General features: G+C 39.4%; 1 protein-coding gene across 2 annotated transcripts in view; it reads right to left on the reverse strand.

Moving 5' to 3' along the window:
- Positions 1-12,918: 12,918 nt before the first annotated feature.
- Positions 12,919-20,703, reverse strand: part of trmt1l (tRNA methyltransferase 1-like) — a 55,024-nt gene continuing 47,239 nt past the window's right edge. For both annotated transcript variants that reach the window (XM_048539509.2, XM_048539510.1), the window contains exons 15-16: positions 19,539-19,665; positions 12,919-13,558 (exon numbers count right to left, since the gene is read on the reverse strand). In XM_048539509.2, the coding sequence (XP_048395466.1) occupies positions 13,303-13,558; positions 19,539-19,665 (383 nt within the window). In that variant the 3' untranslated portion in view covers positions 12,919-13,302. The remainder of the gene's footprint in view (positions 13,559-19,538; positions 19,666-20,703) is intronic.

The following is a 20,703-nucleotide window of genomic DNA, read 5'->3' on the forward strand; positions in this document are numbered from 1 at the left end:
AGTGTACCATGCAGAATCTTTGTCAAAGGCTTTACTCAAGCCCAAGTAAACAATGTCTACTGTTCTGCCTGAATCAATCTCTGTTGACTTCATTTAAACTAATCACTAATTAAACTCAAACACTATTTTCCTGTGCTGACTATCCCTAAGTAACCCTTGCCGCTTCAAATGCATATAAATCCCATCTTTCAGCACCACCTCCAACAACTCACCCATAACTGTTGTCAGACTCACAGGTCTATAGTTCTTCAGTTTCTCCTAACGGTTTTCTTTTTGATCCCTCTTTTGTCCCACTCTCTGTTTGCCTACACTTAAAATATTTCTATGCTTACACACAATTGTCGGAGTTGCTTCAGTGTAAGCTGTCAATCCATTTTCATACATGAGATTTTAGGAGAAACAGATCACAATCATGACTGCTGAGAAGTCAGATTAATGACGATGATAAACCTCCCAATTTTCCTACTTTTTGAATCAGAAACGATCATTCCAAGAAGCATGACTATTCCATACATCAAATCTAGTTACATGGACCAAATCCGGCATTTTCAATGATTTGATAGCATCAAGAACCACAGCCTGATACAATGTTGCCCCCAATTAAAGACACAGTGAAGGTGCTGAGAAAAGCTATGCCTTGTAGGTTAACTAGAACATTAGCTGATTTTTCTCAGGAGGTATAACTAAGGCAGGTGTTGCTAAAAGTGAGGATTTATTTCTCTGTCAAATCAAGTGACTGGAACATACAAATTTGGGAAAAAAACACGTTTTTAGCATAATTGCAATTTAGTAGCACTCGGTTTTTTAAAAATCTAATTCCAAGGTTTTCTCAATTTCCTCTGCAATTTTCCTGTAATTCCCACTGATAAGCCAACTGCTTCGGTAGTTGTTTAAAAATTCATCAGCTGTGCCTGATGTTTACCTGTGTTTTCATGTTTCAAAAATAAATAGGAATCATTTCTTACAGACAATTGGCCACATACTGATTTTGTCATTGGATGAGTAATTTAAAAACGAGTCATTTACAGACATGAATCACTAAGCAATGATTCGATTCATGCTATGAGATAGTAAGATGACATACCTTCAGATAATTCACAGGATTACATTAATTAACGTAGAAACTTAGATGAGACCAAGAGGAGGCCATTTGGGCCTTAGAGCCTGCTCCACCATTCTTCACAATTGTGGCTGATTTGTCCAACTCAATAGCCTAATCCTGCTTTCTCTCCGTAACCTTTGATCCCATTCACCCCGAGTGCCGTATCTAGTTGCCTCTTGAATATGTTCAATGTTTTGGCATCAACTACTTCCTGTGATAATGAATTCCACAGGCTCACCACTCTTTGGGTAAAGAAATGCCTCCTCGTCGCTGTCCTAAATCGGCTATCCCGAATCCTCATACTTTCACATTCCTTCAGGTATTCCTCAATTTGTCTGTGTTCATTTTCCTTCCAGTAGAGCCTTACATTTGTGCTCTTTCCACTTCTTTCTTCCCAATCTCATCCACCGCCTGCCGCCTTTTCAGTTCCACTTTCTGCAAAATTCTTTTGATCTTAGTTTTAACAACTTATTTTTCATTGAACTACCCTGTCAGCTTAGACAATCTGTTTGTAATTCAAATGAGATGGCACTTTTCATTGTAAATCAGTACACATGACGGTTATAAATCAAATCAAAAGTCTGTGTTGGCTTAGTTTATATACAACTTAGTAGTAAAGAAAATGGCCTGTTTTGGCTGTAATATTTGCAGAAATTCAATGCCATTTTCCCTGCAGGGTGGAAAAAACACTCAATGATGCTTCTTTTCTATTCTGGCATCACTGGTTTTGGCTAATCTTCTGATTGTTCATTAGCATCTAATCCTCTTTCTGCTGTTGTCTCAGAACTAGCCCTACATCATATTTAAGTACCAAGTTTGAAATTTATTACAGAGAAGAAGTTACATTCCTTTTCACTATTTCCTTGTCTCAATATGAAACCACAACTCACCTTGTCTTTTCACTTCTCATTCAAGTTCCATGTGAAATAAATATTGTACAAAGTGTGAGAAATTTTGCTCAGGCAGTGGGCATCACTCACCAGGCCAACATTTATTTCCGGTCCCTAATTGCTCTGAGGGCAAATAGGTGTCAACTACATTACTATGGGTCTGCAGTCACATGTAGGCCAGGTAAGGATGGTAGTTTCCTTCCCTAAAGGGAATTAGTGAACCATCTGAGTTTTTATTTACCAACAACCAACAATAGATTTATTATTAGATTCCTGGTTCCAGACTCTCTTTTTGTATTCAAATTCCACCATCTGCCACAGTGTAGAATAAACACAGGTCTCCAGAATCTGGGTCTCTGGATTAATCGTCTATTGATAACACCACTAGGCTATTGCCTGCCCTCAGATGGGTTATAATGGATGTTCAACATTTCTTCTTAAATTTCTACTTCAAAGTAACGCTAGTATTGCTAAATATGGATACTTTTTGGTTTTACTTTTGCTTACCTTTCCCAGACCAAGAGACAAAGGTGATATCTAACGCTCATGCACAATTTCATAGATTTTGTCAGGGACTCTGAAAATAGGACCAGAGCAGATGCTTCCAAGCACAGAAACCCTACAGAATAAATTAGAACATAGAGAAACAGATGTTGAAATACTCTGGAGCAAGAGACCAAACACAAACATTCGAGATGGACTACAGGAGACTAACAGGTACATATGCGGAGAAAGGCACCACACAAAGACCACAACAGATGGGCAATCGAGACATGGAGTAAGGGACACATTTACGGACAAACAGATGGCAACACATAATGTGGGGCAAAAAGATCGTGACAAAGATACTTCGCCAGAGTGCATAAAGGACGCAAAGAGATCTGAATAAAATTAAAGGGAATGTCGAAAATGTGACATGTTAATGTAATATACAGACTCTTGTTTGGTGCCAAACATTATGTTTATCCTTTATGTTTGGTGTGTAAGTAGACTCTCACTTTCCAGCTAATAAAGTCTACATGTGCATTAGGAGGTGGCATTTAATTTTTCACTTCTAAAGCATATGTTTCCATCTTAGAAGGAATCAAGTAGATGATATATACTCTGTAACCAGGAAAGTGCATAAGAGCTAATCATGAACAGAAACGTGTCTTCCAGGAAAATGAAACAAGTGAAAGGCTAGTTTCAAGCTAACAGTTATAATGTTTGCTAACACATCAAATAACTTAGCTGCAGTAAGGGAGTTTGGTATGAATACAAAAATGGTGTGGGAATAGATGAAACCTGTAATGATCTCACTGCTGTTTACACTGAACAAGTCATATCCGAGTGAAACCTAGCTTGATAAAACATTTTCATTTTTGCACTTGGTTCTTACAACTGTTAGTTACTGAACATACTTACATTAGGCTGTAAATGTTCTTTAACGATAGAACATAAGTTTATTACACAAAAGGGAAAAAAATCAAACAAAACCATATAAATATATAGAAAATAAATATATATATTTATATATTCATGAATAAGAACAAGCCAGCTCAGTGATCAAGTCAACAACCTCATCCACAAACTAAGCTACAGATCTTTGCCAAAACTTTATATAGAAGATAGTTTGAAAGAGTTTAACACAGAAATCAAAATAAAGTTTCAATCAAGTCTCACACAATTTGTCATTGAGACTCAGTTCCAGTGGACGATCACTCCTACCTCAGCTTTTCAAATCTTAACCTGTGCTGTTCAGTTCCTTTCCCTTAGATTGCTCAGACAACAGTTTGATTTTGCCTCTCAAAGTCTGCTAGCATGAACCTAATGGCCTAAACTTTTTTATTTTTGATAACTTGAAGACGTCTATACAAACTCTTCCTTGACAGAACAGAAATCGCTTCTGCTGAGATAACTACTTTCCCTGAGGTGATTTGAAAACCTTGGTTCTCCAGCTATGAAGAAAAACTGTGCTCCTCTGAACTGAAACAACAAAGTGTGGGGCTGGGTGAACACAGCAGGCCAAGCAGCATCTTAGGAGCTCAAAAGCTGACATTTCATGCCTAGACTCTTCAGCAGAAAAAGGGGATGAGGAGAGGATTCTGAAATAAATAGAGAGAGGGGGAGGCGGACTGAAGATGGATGGAGGAGAAGATAGGTGGAGAGGAGAGTATGGGTGAGGAGGTAGGGAGGGGATAGGTCAGTGTGCGGAGGATGGACAGGTCAAGGAGGTGGGATGAGGTTAGTAGGTAGGAAATGGAGGTGCGGCTTGAGCTGGGAGGAGGGGATGGGTGAGAGGAAGAACAGGCTAGGGAGGTGGGGACGAGCTGGGCTGGCTTTGGGATGCAGTGGGGGGGAACAGAGATTTTGTAGTTGGTGAAACCCACATTGATACCATTGGGCTGCAGGGTTCCCAAGCGGAATATGTGTTGCTGTTCCTGCAACCTACGGGTGGCATGATTATGGCACTGCAGGAGGCCCAGGATGGACATGTCGTCTAAGGAATGGGAGGGGGAGTTGAAATGGTTCGCGACTGCGGTGGGGCAGGGGCAAGTTGCAGTCCTTGAAGAACGAAGACGTCTGGGATGTGCAGGAGTGGAATGCCTCATCCTGGGACCTCGTTCTTCAAGGGCCGTAAGTTTTCCCCGACAGTTGTCGAGAATGCCCTCGACCGTGGTCGCCTCCATTTCCCGCACCTCATCCCTCACACCCCGCCCTTGCAATAATCACTAAAAGAGAATCCCCCTAGTCCTCACTTACCACCCCACCAACCTCCGGATACAACGCATCATTCTCCAACACTTCCGCCATCTATAATCCTACCCCACCACTAAAGGCATTTTTCCTACCCCACCCTTGTCTGTCTTCCGGAGAGACCACTCTCTCCGCGACTCCCTTGTCCGCTCCACACTCCCCTCCAACCCCACCACACCCAGCACTTTCCCCTGCAACCGCAGGAAATGCTACACTTGTCTCCACACCTCCTCCCTCACCCCCATCCCAGGCCCCAAGGTGACTTTCCACATGAAGCAGATGTTCACCTGCACATCCACTAATGTGGTATACTGCATCCACTGTACATGGTGTGGCTTCCTCTACATCGGGGAAACCAAGTGGAGGCTTGGGGACTGCTTTGCAGAACACTTACGCTCGGTTTGCAGTAAACAACTGCACCTTCCAGTCACCAACCATTTCAAATCTCCCTCCCATTCCTTAGATGACATGTCCATCCTGGGCCTCCTGCAGTGCCATAATCATGCCACCCGTAGGTTGCAGGAACAGCAACTCATATTCCACTTGGGAACCCTGCAGCCCAATAGTATCAATGTGGATTTCAGCCACTTCAAAATCTCCACTCCTCCCACTGCATCCCAAAACCAGCCCAGCTTGTCCCTGCCTGCCTAACCTGTTCTTCCTCTCACCTATCCCCTCCTCCCAGCTCAAGCTGCACCTCCATTTCCTACCTACTAACCTCATTCTGCCCCCTTGACCTGTCAGTCCTCCCCACACTGACCTGTCCCGTCCCTACCTCCTCACCCATACTCTCCACTCCACCTATCTTCTCCTCTATCCATCTTCAGTCTGCCTCCCCCTCTCTCCCCATTTATTTCAGAATCCTCTCCCCATCCCCCGTTTCTGATGAAGGGTCTAGGCCCGAAATGTCAGCTTTTGTGCTCCTGAGATGCTGCTTGGCCTGCTGTGTTCATCCAGCCCCACACTTTGTTATCTTGGATTCTCTAGCATCTGCAGTTCACATATCTCTCCCCTGAACGGAACTGAGTTTTTCTGAATTGATAACTTGAATGTTCTGTTTTTAAGCGACAAGTTGCTTTGAGTAATCTACATTATCACTTGGCCCTGAAGAAGATGCCCAAGATCAAATGCACCAGTAGAATGTAGACCAGCAATTGGCCTGATGTAGAGAAGTATGTATTGGAATATTTCTCAAAACTTGGAATGGCTTCATCATCACCAGAAATATAATACACATGTTTATACTTAAGTGGGCCAAATGAAACACTAAATTTAGAAAATAAATTCCAAGCAATAGTAAGTTGGGTGTAGCTGGTAAATGGAACAAAGATGTCTCATAATGTACCACAGGACCAAAATAATTCAGAGATTACCAAAGGACCGAATGCCAAAGTAACCTAGTTCCAGTGACCAAAAAACATGGATAAAATGTTTATGATGCCTGGTATATCACACAACCACAGTGGTTCTAGCCTGTATGACTGACGGGTTAAATTAATCACTGTGGTAATTTTCAAATGTAAAACATGCTGCAAAATTGAGCACATCAATGACATCAGTGGCTGGATAGGGATGAAGCAAAGTTGTGCACTCAGAATTAAGATAATAAACTTTGATTTGGATGCCAAAGATGATTAATTTAATGATTTTAAGAATGTTTTGATTTTGCTTAAAGGTATCTCTGTAGGATTAATTCTCTAAGTAAAACATGTTATATTGGTTTGATTTGAATTATTGCTGCTTTTTCTTTAACATTCGAAAGGTTTACCATATACACCATAACTGGTAGCTTACCGTTAATATGTGGCCTGTCTTTGGAAGGAAGTTTAGAAGTTTCAAAGATTAATTTATATGCTGAGATCTATGGTATGTGCATCACATTCAAAAAGAGTGGAAAGTTAATTGAAAATATCAAACAAAAAATTCAAAACAGATGATTGCATTAAGGCAGATCTGGGGAAACAAACGATAAAAACTAAGACAACAAAAGATATCCAACAGTCAAAATAGCGATTTTAAAATAATAGAAAATCATGTGAAGTACACTTTCAGGTAATTAAGAATCCTGAACTCCAAACTAAATGATACATATTTCCCTATTAATAACAGACAACTTAAAAATCAAGGCATGAAGAGTTCATCAATATTGATTTTGCATGGGAATTATTCAATTTTACATTAACCACATGTAATCTTTTAACTTGAAACAATCTAGCTCAAAATCCATAGATTCCAATTGTGCAATCAGTTTAGTCTAAAATCTGAACAAGGTCCTGTTGAAATGCACCTTTTTTTAAAATCCAAACTAGTTGAATGAATGGGGATTGGATGTTTCAGTAATTTTGAACATCTAATTTTGTCATTGTATAGATAGTGAATACAGGCTACTTTCACCTCTATGTGGGAAAGGCTTCCTGTCATTTGACCTTGCAACAAACAGCCTGCAATGAAAACTGTCACTGAATGAAGCATTGAGTTCCAGCCAAAGTAGGTGGCTGAGAAGCAAAAACTGATGCAGCGGCAGCCAATCTAGGATCAAAATTTAAGTGTTTTATTGGTGCAATTTTTGATACCCACGTTCCATGGATACTCGCCAAAGGCATGTGACTAACACAGTTACTTATATAAAGTAGCTCCAATCTATGATTCTAGTACACGCCTGACTCAAATTGGTTGCTTAATTTCACCAACTGAACATTCAGTATTTCCTGTGAAATGGTTTTATTCCTATTTCCAGGAGTGGGGCTGACAGATAATTTGTTCTCAATGATTTAGAAATTAATACTTATGGAGTTAAATCCAGTCGCCCCTGGGAACATGTGCAGAGTTTGTAATGCCTGATTACTCTACACAATGCAGTTAGTATGCCAGCTACATATTGCTTGTGTTGTACGCTTGTCAAGGCAACATTCTGACATGTATTATGACCTTATTGAAACTAGCTGCAAGGTAGTAATGCCTCATGGTGCAGGTCAGATGACAATGGCAGGCCAGAGGAGGCATATTAGTTCAGATAGCTTTTCTACTCTCAATCGCCTGCTTATATCCGTGACTGCAATTTTAAATTTTAAATAAAGTACAAATTAAATAATTTAAAACTAAATCCCAATTTTATGCCTTATTTTTCACGGGGGATATTGAACAATGGGGAGGGAGACACGGTTTGTAAACTGCTATTTGGTTGGGTGCATCAGCTGGGAACCAATATTGTGAATGTCTGTAAGCACAATAGCCTGCACTGCTTAAAGTGAGTCTACACCACTGCAAGAGAAGGTGCATTGTAGCTGGATGCAGAAAGAAACTCTTACCTGCAAAACATTGAAAACTAGCACTTCATGGAAGAGATTGGGCCTTGATATTTTTAGAAACTGCACTGGAAGCCTTTGATGAAGAAAAATTAAAAGGAGGAGTGAAGTTTTGTATCCAGCGAATGCCAAACTAATAGCTGAACCATAATTAGTTGATGACCCCTCTAGTAGTGGGGATCATTTCTGTGACTGAATGTGCGAACAGCTGTCTGGGGTTAGGACAAAACGATGGGGTCCTTTGGATCAATGGTAACCCCACCTGCTCCAGAGGTATGTCATAATGTCTTTGTATCAGATTGATTAGAAAATATCAATCTCTAAATGGTACTGTTGGTATGAGATCAGTATTGGCTATTCTGTATGCTTCATGCAAACACTAACACAGAATATTTATGCCCTCACCAATCTGGTGCAATTCACTGTAAAAAGGCAGACTTATCCTGTAATGTTATTTTCAAGGCTTAAGGGAATTTTTCTAATGAAAGATGAAAATAATTCCAATTTTATACCTTATTTTTCACATGGGAACATTGGACAATGGGAAGGGAGACGTTGTATGTAAAGGGAGGATTTGTGAAGTTCTCAGTTGAAGGCTGTACACTACAAAGGTCAAAGACAGCATTCCTACCTCCAACTTGGTGGAGATCAATATCAAAGATGGCTGTAATTGATCAATGTCTCCTGCAATAATACTAACCTTGCACAGCTGGACAAGGATGACATGTCAGTACTTCTCAAGATCATTGTACTCCTCGATTCTTGTGCCAGTAGATTTGTCCAGGTGGGACCAGGTTAAATTTAGAACATTTCAGCATTCACTGAGCATAGCTGCTCCAGGAGATAACAAAGGCCCAGCATAGGGTCTTGAATAGTCAAACTCTCTTAATGGAATGAATACATGACTTTGTCAGGCTGCTGGGATTCAAATAGTGCAGAGTGCTATTGACTCCATGCATATGGCTTCACATATAACTGGCAAGATGTACCTCAATCGAGGGTTGATACCCCATAAATGCAAAGTTGGTCATGACTATGCATAGAATATCACACTGTGCACCTTGATAGCAGCCATGAAGCAGAGTCATAGCAGGTGAATCAGAGGCTGAGAAAGGTTATTTGCTCTGCACCTGGTTCATGTCTGCCCTGTGCCACCTGTCTGCACATGAACATGTGAATAGTGTCACTGGGAGTGTGCTAGAACAAATAAATCAGTGGTTTGAGAATACAGTAACTTCTGCGACTGATTGGAAGGTGTCTCTGCACTCACCTTGTGCTGCATCTGCCCAGACAAGCATAGTTTCTCCCATTCACAATCTCATGAGAAGGCATCCAATTGCTAATTCTTCCATGCACAGTACAAACCTCTGTGTGGTGATAAAAGTGGATACAGAGATGGTTCATAACTAGACCTCATTGATAAAAGCTGATCACCATGAAATTCCACAGAGAATTTATTTGTTGATTTTTGTGCTTTGCTGGCAAACACAGCTTAATTGTTTGCCCCAGTAGCTCTTGACTGAATGGCTTGCAAGGTCATTTTAGAGGAATGTTAAGAGCCAATCAATTGCTGTGGTCCTGCAGTCAGATCAGACTAATTTAGGACAGGTTTCTCTCCCTAAAAAACATGAACGAATCAAATGGATGTTTACACCAACCAATGATAATTTCATACATCATTACTGAGACTAGCTTTCAGTTAGTGAAATCAGCTGACATAAATGAGGCCATATGGGCCCCAAAGTATTAGCCTCAGGATTATTGGTGACATTACAACTATGTTGCTGTTTCCTCAAAATACAGATGCATCTAAGTGGAAGCAAGACAAATATATTCAATGAGGACAGTAGAGGATTACAACAGTAGATTTAGAGAAAGATCAGTCCAGTGCTGTGAGTGGAGCATAAATGGTGATATTCACTGGTTGGAGCAAATGAGTTGTTTCTTCGTTGACTAACCTACGTAACGCTATATGCTGATGTCATTGCTAATAAGCACCTGTTCAGTGATATCATCACACTGCACCAATTGCCGATTTCTTCTCCTGGTTCACACTCAGGGACAAATCATACGAAACTTTCCAGCCGCTGGCTCCACCAGAAGATTTTGAAAACCGTGACACTGTTTCGGTGGTGCATACTTTGTGTTTCATTGATATTTTATTTATTAGAATATTTAGTGAACATCTATGTTTTCTGTGAGTGGGTCCATGGCTCCTTTGCTGTGGATCTCAATCTATGTTCATCTATTCTTATGTTAATTCCTTCCCTCACTGAATGCCTCTTTGCCGTTGCTTGCCTCCAATGATGAGCGTATTTTGACATTAACATTTTATCGTTACTTCTGACAATCGTGACTAAATGAGGTTTCCATCCGTTAATCATGTATTTCTGACATATTACCTTCATCTTCCTTCAGTATGGTCAGGAATTGATCTTCCTTTGCACTATCAATGTTTATTTCACTTCTGAACTTATATTGACCGCCAGTTTTGCAGTATTTTTATTAAATTCTGAACACTTTCTGGGTATAAAATGGGACTTTATCAAAAGCTTTATAAGAAATTATCATAAAATCAGAAAGGATAAATGACCAGATATTATGCCTGAAGTTCAATATTTTGTCCCATTGGCACCGTCTATACCATCTTTTGTTTTCTTTCATTAGATGCTTTCCTTATGAACTATTATTTTTGAATCCAGCTTCATTGCAAGTCAGTAAAATAATTTTATTTTGATGCTAAAATAGTAGTCATTCTGCTAATGAAACATATTTTTCTTCCTGATGTGCAACCCACCACATTCTATTCCACTAGGACTGTTTCTACCAAGAGTTGAATTATTTTCCATATTTTCTTCCCTTATTGTGGGTCTTCTTAGTATTTATCAGTATCTGCAGATTTTTGTTCTATTAGTGAATAATTCCCCAATGTGGAAAATTGTGCCTATGTTGGATGCCTCTGGTATGACAGGGGTATTTACTAAACACTGTGAATAGGACAAAGGCACTGTTGGCTAGCATAGCATTTATTTGCCCATCCCCAGTTGTTGTTTGGAAGGTGGTCAAGCCTTCTGAAATTGTGCAGTCTGTGTGATGTATCTACACTCTTAGTACTAAGATGCGAGATTCTTGTTTTTGACCTGGTGAAAAAGGAGGACAGTAACACAATTTCAATCTAGGACTGGTGGAGAGCTTGCGTTCCCACATATCTGCTGCTCGTAACCTTCTAAAAATGCAAAGATTCTGTCAAAGAAACTTTGGTGAGTTGCTGCAGTACATGTTGTCGCTGTGCAAATATTCTGCCGGTGTGTTGGTGATGGAGGAAGTGAATGCCTAAGGTGCTGATCAAGTTGGCTGCTTTGTCCTGGATGCTGTCAATCATGTTCAGTATTATTGGAATTGCATCCATCCAGACAATTGGAGAGCATTTCAACACACTCCTGAACTTGACCTTGGAGGCAATGAACAGGCTTTTGCTTTCTGTTCAAACTGGAGATCCTTAAATAGTCAATTATTTCCACAGATGATGGGTGACCAGCAGCACTTTAAAATTTGTCTTTTGCTTCAATAGCAGTTTAAACTTAATTTTATATTCCTAGGTTTGGCAGACAACTTGGATTCGTAAATCAAAAGCCGTTCTAAGACTTTTAAGACAGGAAAAACAAATGAAAAATGCTGCCTTAAACTGTATGCTTGTTGCTTTGGCAGATAAAAATGTTTCCTTTTCCCCTGATATTTGAAATATCTACGAAAGAAGGCTCAGCCTCTTTCTAAACACTGGTCAGTCCACCTCAAACGGCTGGTATGAGGTATAAAGGTGGAAATAATTTTCCAGCATTTGAAGATGTGTTTGGTCTCTACATATGTATCCTCTTATAGGGTGGTCAAGTAATTGAATATATAGCTGTTAACTACATAGTGCCATGTATTTCATTATAATTCCTTGTAATGCTGCATGGTGCCACTTGTTTCACTCTTAAAACTCCATCCGCAAGGAAAACAATAATAGAAAAGTGCTGAAACTGTTCTTAAAAACTTCATAAAACATTGGCCTTTCGGTGATTTTGTTTTACATAAGTATTCTGACACAAAATCAGAATAATCACAAAAAATGTCAAAGCAGGCATGCTTATGATCTTATAAGAGTTCAAAAGATGCTTTTGTAAACAATTCTATTTAATTCACTTGAGTGAAATATGTAACAATATACAGAAACATGAATTCTCAGCAGTAAAAGACTATAGATGCTAATGATTTGTTGGTTCAGTTTATCAAAATTTACAATAAGCAGACCAGTGGGGACAGCAATCAAGTATTTAGCATCTCACTCAGTTTGTGGCTATCACAATGAAAGAACATTTGCAATGGGTGCAAAAACAATACTCAACACAATGTACGAAAATGTTACTCCAGCAGTTACAATTTGAACAGAACTCCCAATGTTAAAGTTTCTAAGATAGATGCTGAACCAAAAAAATCCTGTTTTCCAGCAAACTTGTAAACACAAAAGGAAAAAAAAACACAACTTATCTCCAAGTTACAGTTTCAGCTGGCTTCCTTTTACTTTCAACACACTAGTTCCAAATTCTGAACAGAAAACAACTCCTCTACGGTGAAGTTGGCACTAACACATAGTACAGAGTGACGTTCCAATTGGAACTTTCTTTTATGTAGGTGTGTGTCTTTTCTAATTATTGCTTCCTCATAAAAATGAGAAAAAAAGTATTACATAGATAGTAAGAACTGCAGATGCTGGAGAATCTGAGATAACAAGGTGTAGAGCTGGATGAACATAGCAGGCCAAGCAGCATCAGAGGAGCAGGAAGGCTGAAGTTTCGGGTCTGGACCCTTCTTCAGGTCCAAAACATTAGCCTTCCTGCTCCTCTGATGCTGCTCGGCCTGCTGTGTTCATCCAGCTCGACACCTTGTTATCTCAAAAAGTATTACATACCACACAAGCAAGTTCTTGATTGCTGTACTTTGAGAATTAATGAAGTAAATGAAAGTGAAAACATTCTTTTTAATATTTAGGACTCAACAGCATCAAGATAAATCTAATATCTGTGCACAACTGATGAATAATATATCATACTCTTCAATACAAAGATTAAAATCAATCTTAAAATCAATTTTACACACAATGCACATTGATCTTTGAACCATCAGTGTTGGCTCTTCAACGATGCAACAATCAAGTGATGAACTGCAAATCTGACCTCAATGGAGGGGTACAAATGGTTAATTTAGATCATTCAGGATCAAACTTGATTTATCCTGACTCAGGTTTGACTTCTTCAGCAGGCTGATCAACTTCAAGTACCTCTGGAATTGAATCTTGCACAGTTTCTGCTGAAGCATGACTGTGAATTCCAGGTTGACTGTCAGTATGCGTTGGTAGACTGTACTTCATGAGTATGGCTTTCAATTGTGCAAGTGTGGCATCTGTACGGATTCCTGTTGGATCAAAATGGGTACGCCCGACACGAAATCCAGCTTGTGTAAGATAGGGTAGAAATTTGTTTATCCTGTAGAAACAATTAGCTTCTTTTAGATTCTTTTAAAAACGTCTGGGATGCAATATGCTAGAGTAGCTCATGAAATATACAGGCCAGGTAGCAAATGCACGGTACAAAAATGACAAATAGATCATTTTCAATACGGTATTATAATCAAAAGGAAAAAGGTAATTGGAACGATTAAAAAACATTGCTCACAACTTGCAGCTTCTGAAACTTCATAATGTGCTTTTCTTGATTTCTTAGCCATGTAACAAGTTGATAAATAGGCAAATTTATAATTTAAATATCATAAGTCATTTTTGCATCCCTTGAAACTGCATGAACTACCTGTTTGTACTATGGCATCAGATCTTCTCTCCTTGGTACTTTTAGTAAAATAGCAAATTACTCTCTAATTTGTATGAGATACATTTCAGAAAATAGATGGGTAGGGGTCAGAATCTGGCAGTTAGAGAAAAGCACATATATATTGAAAATCTCTCTCAAATCATTAGGAGCTTTCGGAATTAAAATTTCCAACCACGTGCATAACTTAAATTATAAAATTGTTTGCCATTTTTTTGGTCCCACACTACCAATACCCACAATTTGTTGTCCAACATTCTGAACTAGAAGGTAGACAAACAGGAGGCTGGAAGAACACACCAGGCCAGGCAGCATCTGGAGGAAAGGAGCAGTCAACCTTTTGGGTATTACCCTTCTTAGCTAGGATTTCAGCATCTGCAGTTTTTTTTTGGTCTTATTCTAAACTAGAGTACTTCCTGCTTCTCAGCTACATTCCTCTTATTGGTGAAGCAGCATGTTGGATTTAAAAGACCAGCGGAACTCAAGATGGTTTAATGATAACTAGCAGTTTGGTTACCAAGTACGTGGAAGTCTAGTTCTGTAGGACTTTTCAACTTGCAATGTCATACTCTTCAGTTATTCTGGTGCATGGAGCATTGTGGTTTTGAAAGGGCTTGTGTGAAGTACATGTAACGATTTATGGTTACATTTACATGCCAAGGATATTTTATGTCTTCCTTCATTTTCACTGGGTGGATTTTCATGTAGTGTCATCATTAAAAGCTGTGCTATAAAGACAAACACATTAGTCTCCCGCACATGCAGGAACTCATTCTACAGCAGTTCTTCTTGGTTCAATATGTAAAAATGTCGCAAAATTGTGCACAGATATCTCTGATGCCATCAGATTAATCACTGGAGAAACTTAAAACAATTTGTTACTCTGTCATTTAAATCAAGCATTTTGGCATTGCTTACATCTCTGTATGGCAGTGTAACAAAGTTAATTAAAATGTTTCTATTAAAGAAAGTTACAATACGGAATATATTCAAAAGAGAATGAGGAAACATGTAAATAGTTACAAGAAAACAAGTGAATAGGAAAAAGGTGAAAGCTTCACACTTTGTTATGCTGAACATCCTATTGTCTTACTAGTGGAATATCTTCCAAGTAACAAAGTTATAAGCTAATACTTTCTTTTGACTTGCACTAACCTAAAATATGAGAGTTTAAAATGTACTAATAAGCTAATGTTAGGTCTATGTTAAGCGAAAACAAAACATTTGATGTTAAACGCATGTTTCAAGCAGTTTAACAGTGGTGTAAAGTATCAAAAAAAAAGAACTGAGCCAAATGAAAAATTAAGTAGGGCCTCAGTCTAAGATAAAGTGCACAGAAATATGGAGGTTAATAAAACAATTTGAATTTTAAGTTTGGGGTTCTGGAAAACTGGAATCCAAAGCAGATTGGTGAGGATATGCATGATGGGAGAAGAGGGCAGGTGCCATACTGGGCATAACATAACATGCTCATCAGTATTGAATAAAGTGGAGTTTACAAATCTGTAGGGTGGGTGGTTGACCAAGGGAATATTAGAATAATGGAGACTGGACAGACAAAGACACAGCTGAAGGCTTGAGAGGCAGATGGCCTGAAATGGACACCAAAAGGAGCTTTGTTGTGGAAGTGGAAAAAGGGGATTTAGAATTAGAAAATGAGCTCAAAATCAAACAGGATGATATGGTTGCAATCAACCAAATCTGGCACAGCCCAGGATGATGACAAAGAAATAAGACTGCTTCACTGGAAAGGGTACATGCATTTATAGCAAGGGCTATTTTGGTTTATGATTTCATTGGACAGGAGCATCACAAGCAAGGATAGCACTCTTGCCTTGAGGTGTTGGTGGTTTTGCTGTGCTGTCTTCTCGAACAGCTGCAACCAATGCGATCTAGGTACACTCACAGCTATACTGTTACGAAGGGAATTCCAGGATATGACCCAGCTACAAGGAAGGAATATCATTACAGTTCCAAATCAGGATGGAATGCAGTTTGAAGATGGTGGTATTTCCACATGTATTGTTGCCTTTGTCCTTCCAGTGTCAGAGGTCACAAGTTTAAAAGGTGCTGGTGAAGGTGAATTCTTGCAATGCTTTTTGTATATGGTGCACACTGGCATGGTGTGATGTTGGAAGGAACATTTAAGATGTTAGACAGGAAGTTCACGAAACAGGCTGCTTGTTCCTCAATGCAGTTGGAACCGTAGTCATCTCAGCCAGTGGGATATTCCACTGTATCTCTGACTTGTACCTTTGTAGATAAAAACGGAAAGAACTGTAGATGCTGTAAATCAGAAACAAAAATAGAAGTTGCTGGAAAAACTCAGCAGGTCGGGCAGCATTGGAGAGAAATCAGAGTTAACCTTACTGAGTTGAGTGACCCTTCCTCAGGACTAATGGTAGCTGCTAAAATATTGGTTTATGTGCAGAAAATAGGTGATAGAGTGGGTAAGGAGTAAACATTAGGTGGGGAATAGAGCCGAAAGAGAGAGAACAATGGTTGGACGGACAAAGGACTGGATAATGATCTGGCCAAGAGGTGAATTGTTATTAATGGAGTTTGTTAGTGGCTAACCATGGGTTGTGTATAATAGCAAACTGTGTGATACCAGGGTCGAGAGTGTGGAGGTTGGATAAGAACATAGGAGAGCTCATGCCCTAAAGTTGTTGAACTCGATATTGAGTCCAGAAGGTTGCAGGGTAGCCAAGTGGAAAATGAGGTGCTGTTCTTCCAGCCTGAACTGAGCTTCACAGGAGCATTGCAGCAAACCTGAGACAGAGACAAGGGAAAAGGATGTTGTGTTGAAGTGTCAGGCTCTGGAGGCTCAGGTCTTTTTTGTGGACACCCTCTGAGCCAGATCATTCCCCATTCCTTTGTCTGTTCAACTGTTCTTCTCTCCCTTTGGGGTCTATCCCCACCTCTCATTCATTCCTTATCCCTTCAGCCAGACCATCCTATGCATAAAACCAACCTTTTCATAGCTACCAACAGTTCTGAGGAAAAGTCTCTTGACCCCAATATGTTAACTCAATTTCTCTCCATGGGTACTGACAGACCTGCTGAGCTTTTCCAGCAATTTCTGTTTCTGTACTTGTGGATGCTGGACGAACTTTAGGGAGTCAAGGGGTGGGTTATTTGCTGCAGAACTCCCAGCCTCAGACTTGATCTGGTACACTGTATTTACATGGCTGGTCAAGTTTAGTTTCTGGTCAATGGTAACCCGTGGGATGTTGTTAGTAGGTATTCAGTGATGGTTAATGCTGTTGAATGTCAAGGGGAGATTGTAAGGTTTTCTTTTGTTGGAAATGGCCTCTGCATTGTACTTGTTCCGTCAAAATCTTACTGATTTATCAATCTAAGCCTCAATGCTTTCCGGCTCTTGCTGCACTTTGACATGGATTGATTCAGGATCTGAGAAGACACACATACTACTCAACCCTGAGCAATTATCAATGAATACCTGCCAGAGCAGGTAGTGGAGTCAGCCTCATTAGGGCCTTTGAAACGGCTATTAGATAGGCATATGAATGATAGTATAAGGTAGCGGGTGGAGGTTAGATACACTTTAGGATTAGGGTAAAAGTTCCGCACAACATCGTGGGCCGAAGGGCCTGTACTGTGCTGTACTGTTCTATGTTCAATTCTAATGGAAGTTACTGAAACAGCTGAACAAGGTTGGGTCTTGGACATCACCCTGAATAGCTACAGCTACAGCCTGGGCTGACATGATTGCCATCCAACAATCAACAGCAACATTTTGGTATTGTTACTGTGAAACCAGGTCTTTATCTCCACAATGATTAAACAATGGTCTCTCCAATTGATCCTGTTGGGAATAGATACATTTGAGAGTGGTAGATTGGTGACACTGAGGTCAAGGTCAAAAAGGGTTTTCCCCCCCTTGTTGGTTCCATCACCACCTGTCATTGTCCCAGACTGGAAGATATGTTTTCTGAGACTCTGCTGAATGATGCCACTGAGCCACCCTTGGTAACTGGCATTGTAGTCCCTCAAACAGAGAGCATTTCTACCTTATTAACCTCAGTACTTCTTCCAAGTAGTATTCAACACAAAAGTTCTGATTTATCAGCTAAAGGACAGCAGTAAATGGTAATCAGTGGGAGGCAAACTTGCCAACGTTTCACCTATGCCACACACTTCACAGAACTGTAGTGACTGCTGAGAACTTCGAGGGCAACTCCCTCCCAACAGCATCACTACCTCTGGTGGGTCTGATCTATCACTGGGGTTGGACATATCAAAGTATCGTGATGAAGGCGTCTGGGATATTGGCTGTAAAATATGATCCAATGATTAAAACTATGTCAGGCAACTGCTCAAGGGTCTTTAGGACAGTTCTTCCAATTTTGTTACAAGCTCCTAGAAGCTAAGGAGGACTCTACATGTCTATGTCAATGCTGGATGGTCTAACTAGTTTTATTCCTTTTCCACTATTCTGTATTTGATACAACTAAGTGCTTACTTAGTCATTTCAGAGGGCCAACTACATTGTTTCAGGTCTGTAGTCACTTTTATGCTCAATCAGATAGACTAGTAGCAGATTTTCTTTCCTGAAAGACATCACCTTAGTTTGCAGAACATTTAGGTGGTGGAAATTATAGTTCATTTACAATTGCATGTTTGATAAATAATCAGTCAACATACGATTTACACAGGAGTTGAAAGGAGTTGTAAAGTGTGCAGCTGGAAGCCATAGTTGTTTCTAAGGAATCTAAATTCATATCTGAAGATTGTGTTGTCAAACAATTACATCAGGAAGGGCAAAGGAGCAAGGATAGAACTTTGGGGAAATTGGAAGAAGATAAGACAGGGCGAGAGAAGACGTCAGCTGCAGATGCTCTGGCTACAATCAAATTGATCAGACTGTAATCTAACGAGCAATCCTACGGAGGTGAACAAAGACTTGGCTTGGAGTAGAATGGTGTAGATAAATATGTCAGTAATTGGAGACAGATCATAGAAGGTTAATACATTAGAGTGACTATGACAAATTTATAATTCATGCTTTGGTAAGAGCTGTTTTGACAGAAGTATTATTTAAGTAGGGAACTAAATGTGTACTGATGAGCTGTAACTGAATCAGAGTATTTTCAAATGTATTTTATACTCCCTCCTAATTTTTCTCACTTTTTTCGTCAGATTAAAAATACAATTTACTACATCAAAAAAGCAGTCACTTCAACATCACTTTTTTGTGCTATAATTCACTAAGCTACTGATTGATAAGCCCAGAAAGTCATCTGATGCAAGAACTTAAACTTAAAACAGATGCATACTGAATAGTTGAAGGGGCATGTACTTAATTCTTTATGCATCAATATAAATTTTGATTTGGTTTCTAGCCAAAATTTAATATCTGACAATATTTCTTATGAATACATTATTCCATAATTTTTGACTACTTAATAGGACTTCAGGAACAGCCATATCAGCAGATACCACAAAATTCCTCATTAAAGAAAGAACAGGTTTAACTGCTGGCTTATCCCCCATGGGTTCAGTACACATAGTTAGCAGATATTGCCTGTTGTTGTTGCAACCAAACTGACTGGTGAAATCTTGGTATGGAAGCACTTGAAAGTGATCAAAAAAAAAAGAAAAACATGGAATGCCTTACTTTGGAATGTTCATTCCTCGAATACTGTGCCGATGGATGCTGTAGTAGAAGGGAGGATGCTCTACAGGGATATCTCCTTTCTGACGTTTTGCCGCATTCCCAGACACATCACTACCCTTCCGCTTATCTGAAAAGCGAAGTTGGGAACAAGAACAGCAAGGAGATCATTACCATTGCAGATAATGCAAAATGTCAGCACAAGTAAATTGAAAAAGCCATTAACTTTTATAATAACGACTTCAAAAGAATATATTCAATTCACCATCCCAAGTCAAGTGATTAGCTCCAAAATGTTGACTTAATTGTGATTGTTGCTCTGTAAGATCGTTGCTTTATGCTCATGTTTGTTCTGGTATCCTAACATGCAACAACATTTTCATTAATATTGGAACATCACAGACAATACCTAACCTTGTTCTTCTGTATATGACATAGTATTACAATGAATTTACAGTACAGATGTAAGTTATTTTGACCAAGTGATCTATGCTGCTGTTTATGCTGCATGTGAGTCTCCTCCAGCCAAATTTCATTACATCCAGTCAGCAGATCTTTCATTCATTTCTACCTTACATACTTAACCAACTTCCCTTTTTAAGTGCATCTCTTCCATTAATCTAAACTATTCCACATGGTAATAAGTTTCAAATTATAGACACTGTCTGGGTAAAGCGGTTACTCCTGAATTTACTGTTTGATTTATTACTGATGATCCAATATTTATGATTTCTAGTTTTGGTTTTCCTCAAGTGGCAGTACTTTCACTACATCTACTTTACTGAACTCCTTCAATTTTATCTCTCAGCCTTCTCAATTCTGGGAAAAAAAAAAGTTCCACTCTGTTCAGACTAATGGATCAGATGGCTGTTATTTAGTGATGTTCACATGTAGTAATTCGTACTACGCACAAGTAACTCTGCCACCCATTGCCTCAGATGTTAAGGTGTCATGGCCATTTTGGTCGAGTTGGCTCCAAATGTGCACTAGCTACAACAAAAAAAAATTGCCAGGGAGTCATAAACTGCATTTGTACAGTGCCTATAGTTAATGTAGTTAATCATCCCAAAGCATTATAAAGTAATTAACAAACAAACTTTGACACAAGGCTGTACAAGGAGATCTTAGAAAAGCTTGGTCAAAAATGTAGGCTTTTAGGAGCGCTGGT

Source organism: Stegostoma tigrinum, chromosome 8, assembly GCF_030684315.1.
Source record: "Stegostoma tigrinum isolate sSteTig4 chromosome 8, sSteTig4.hap1, whole genome shotgun sequence".
NCBI lineage: Eukaryota > Metazoa > Chordata > Chondrichthyes > Orectolobiformes > Stegostomatidae > Stegostoma > Stegostoma tigrinum.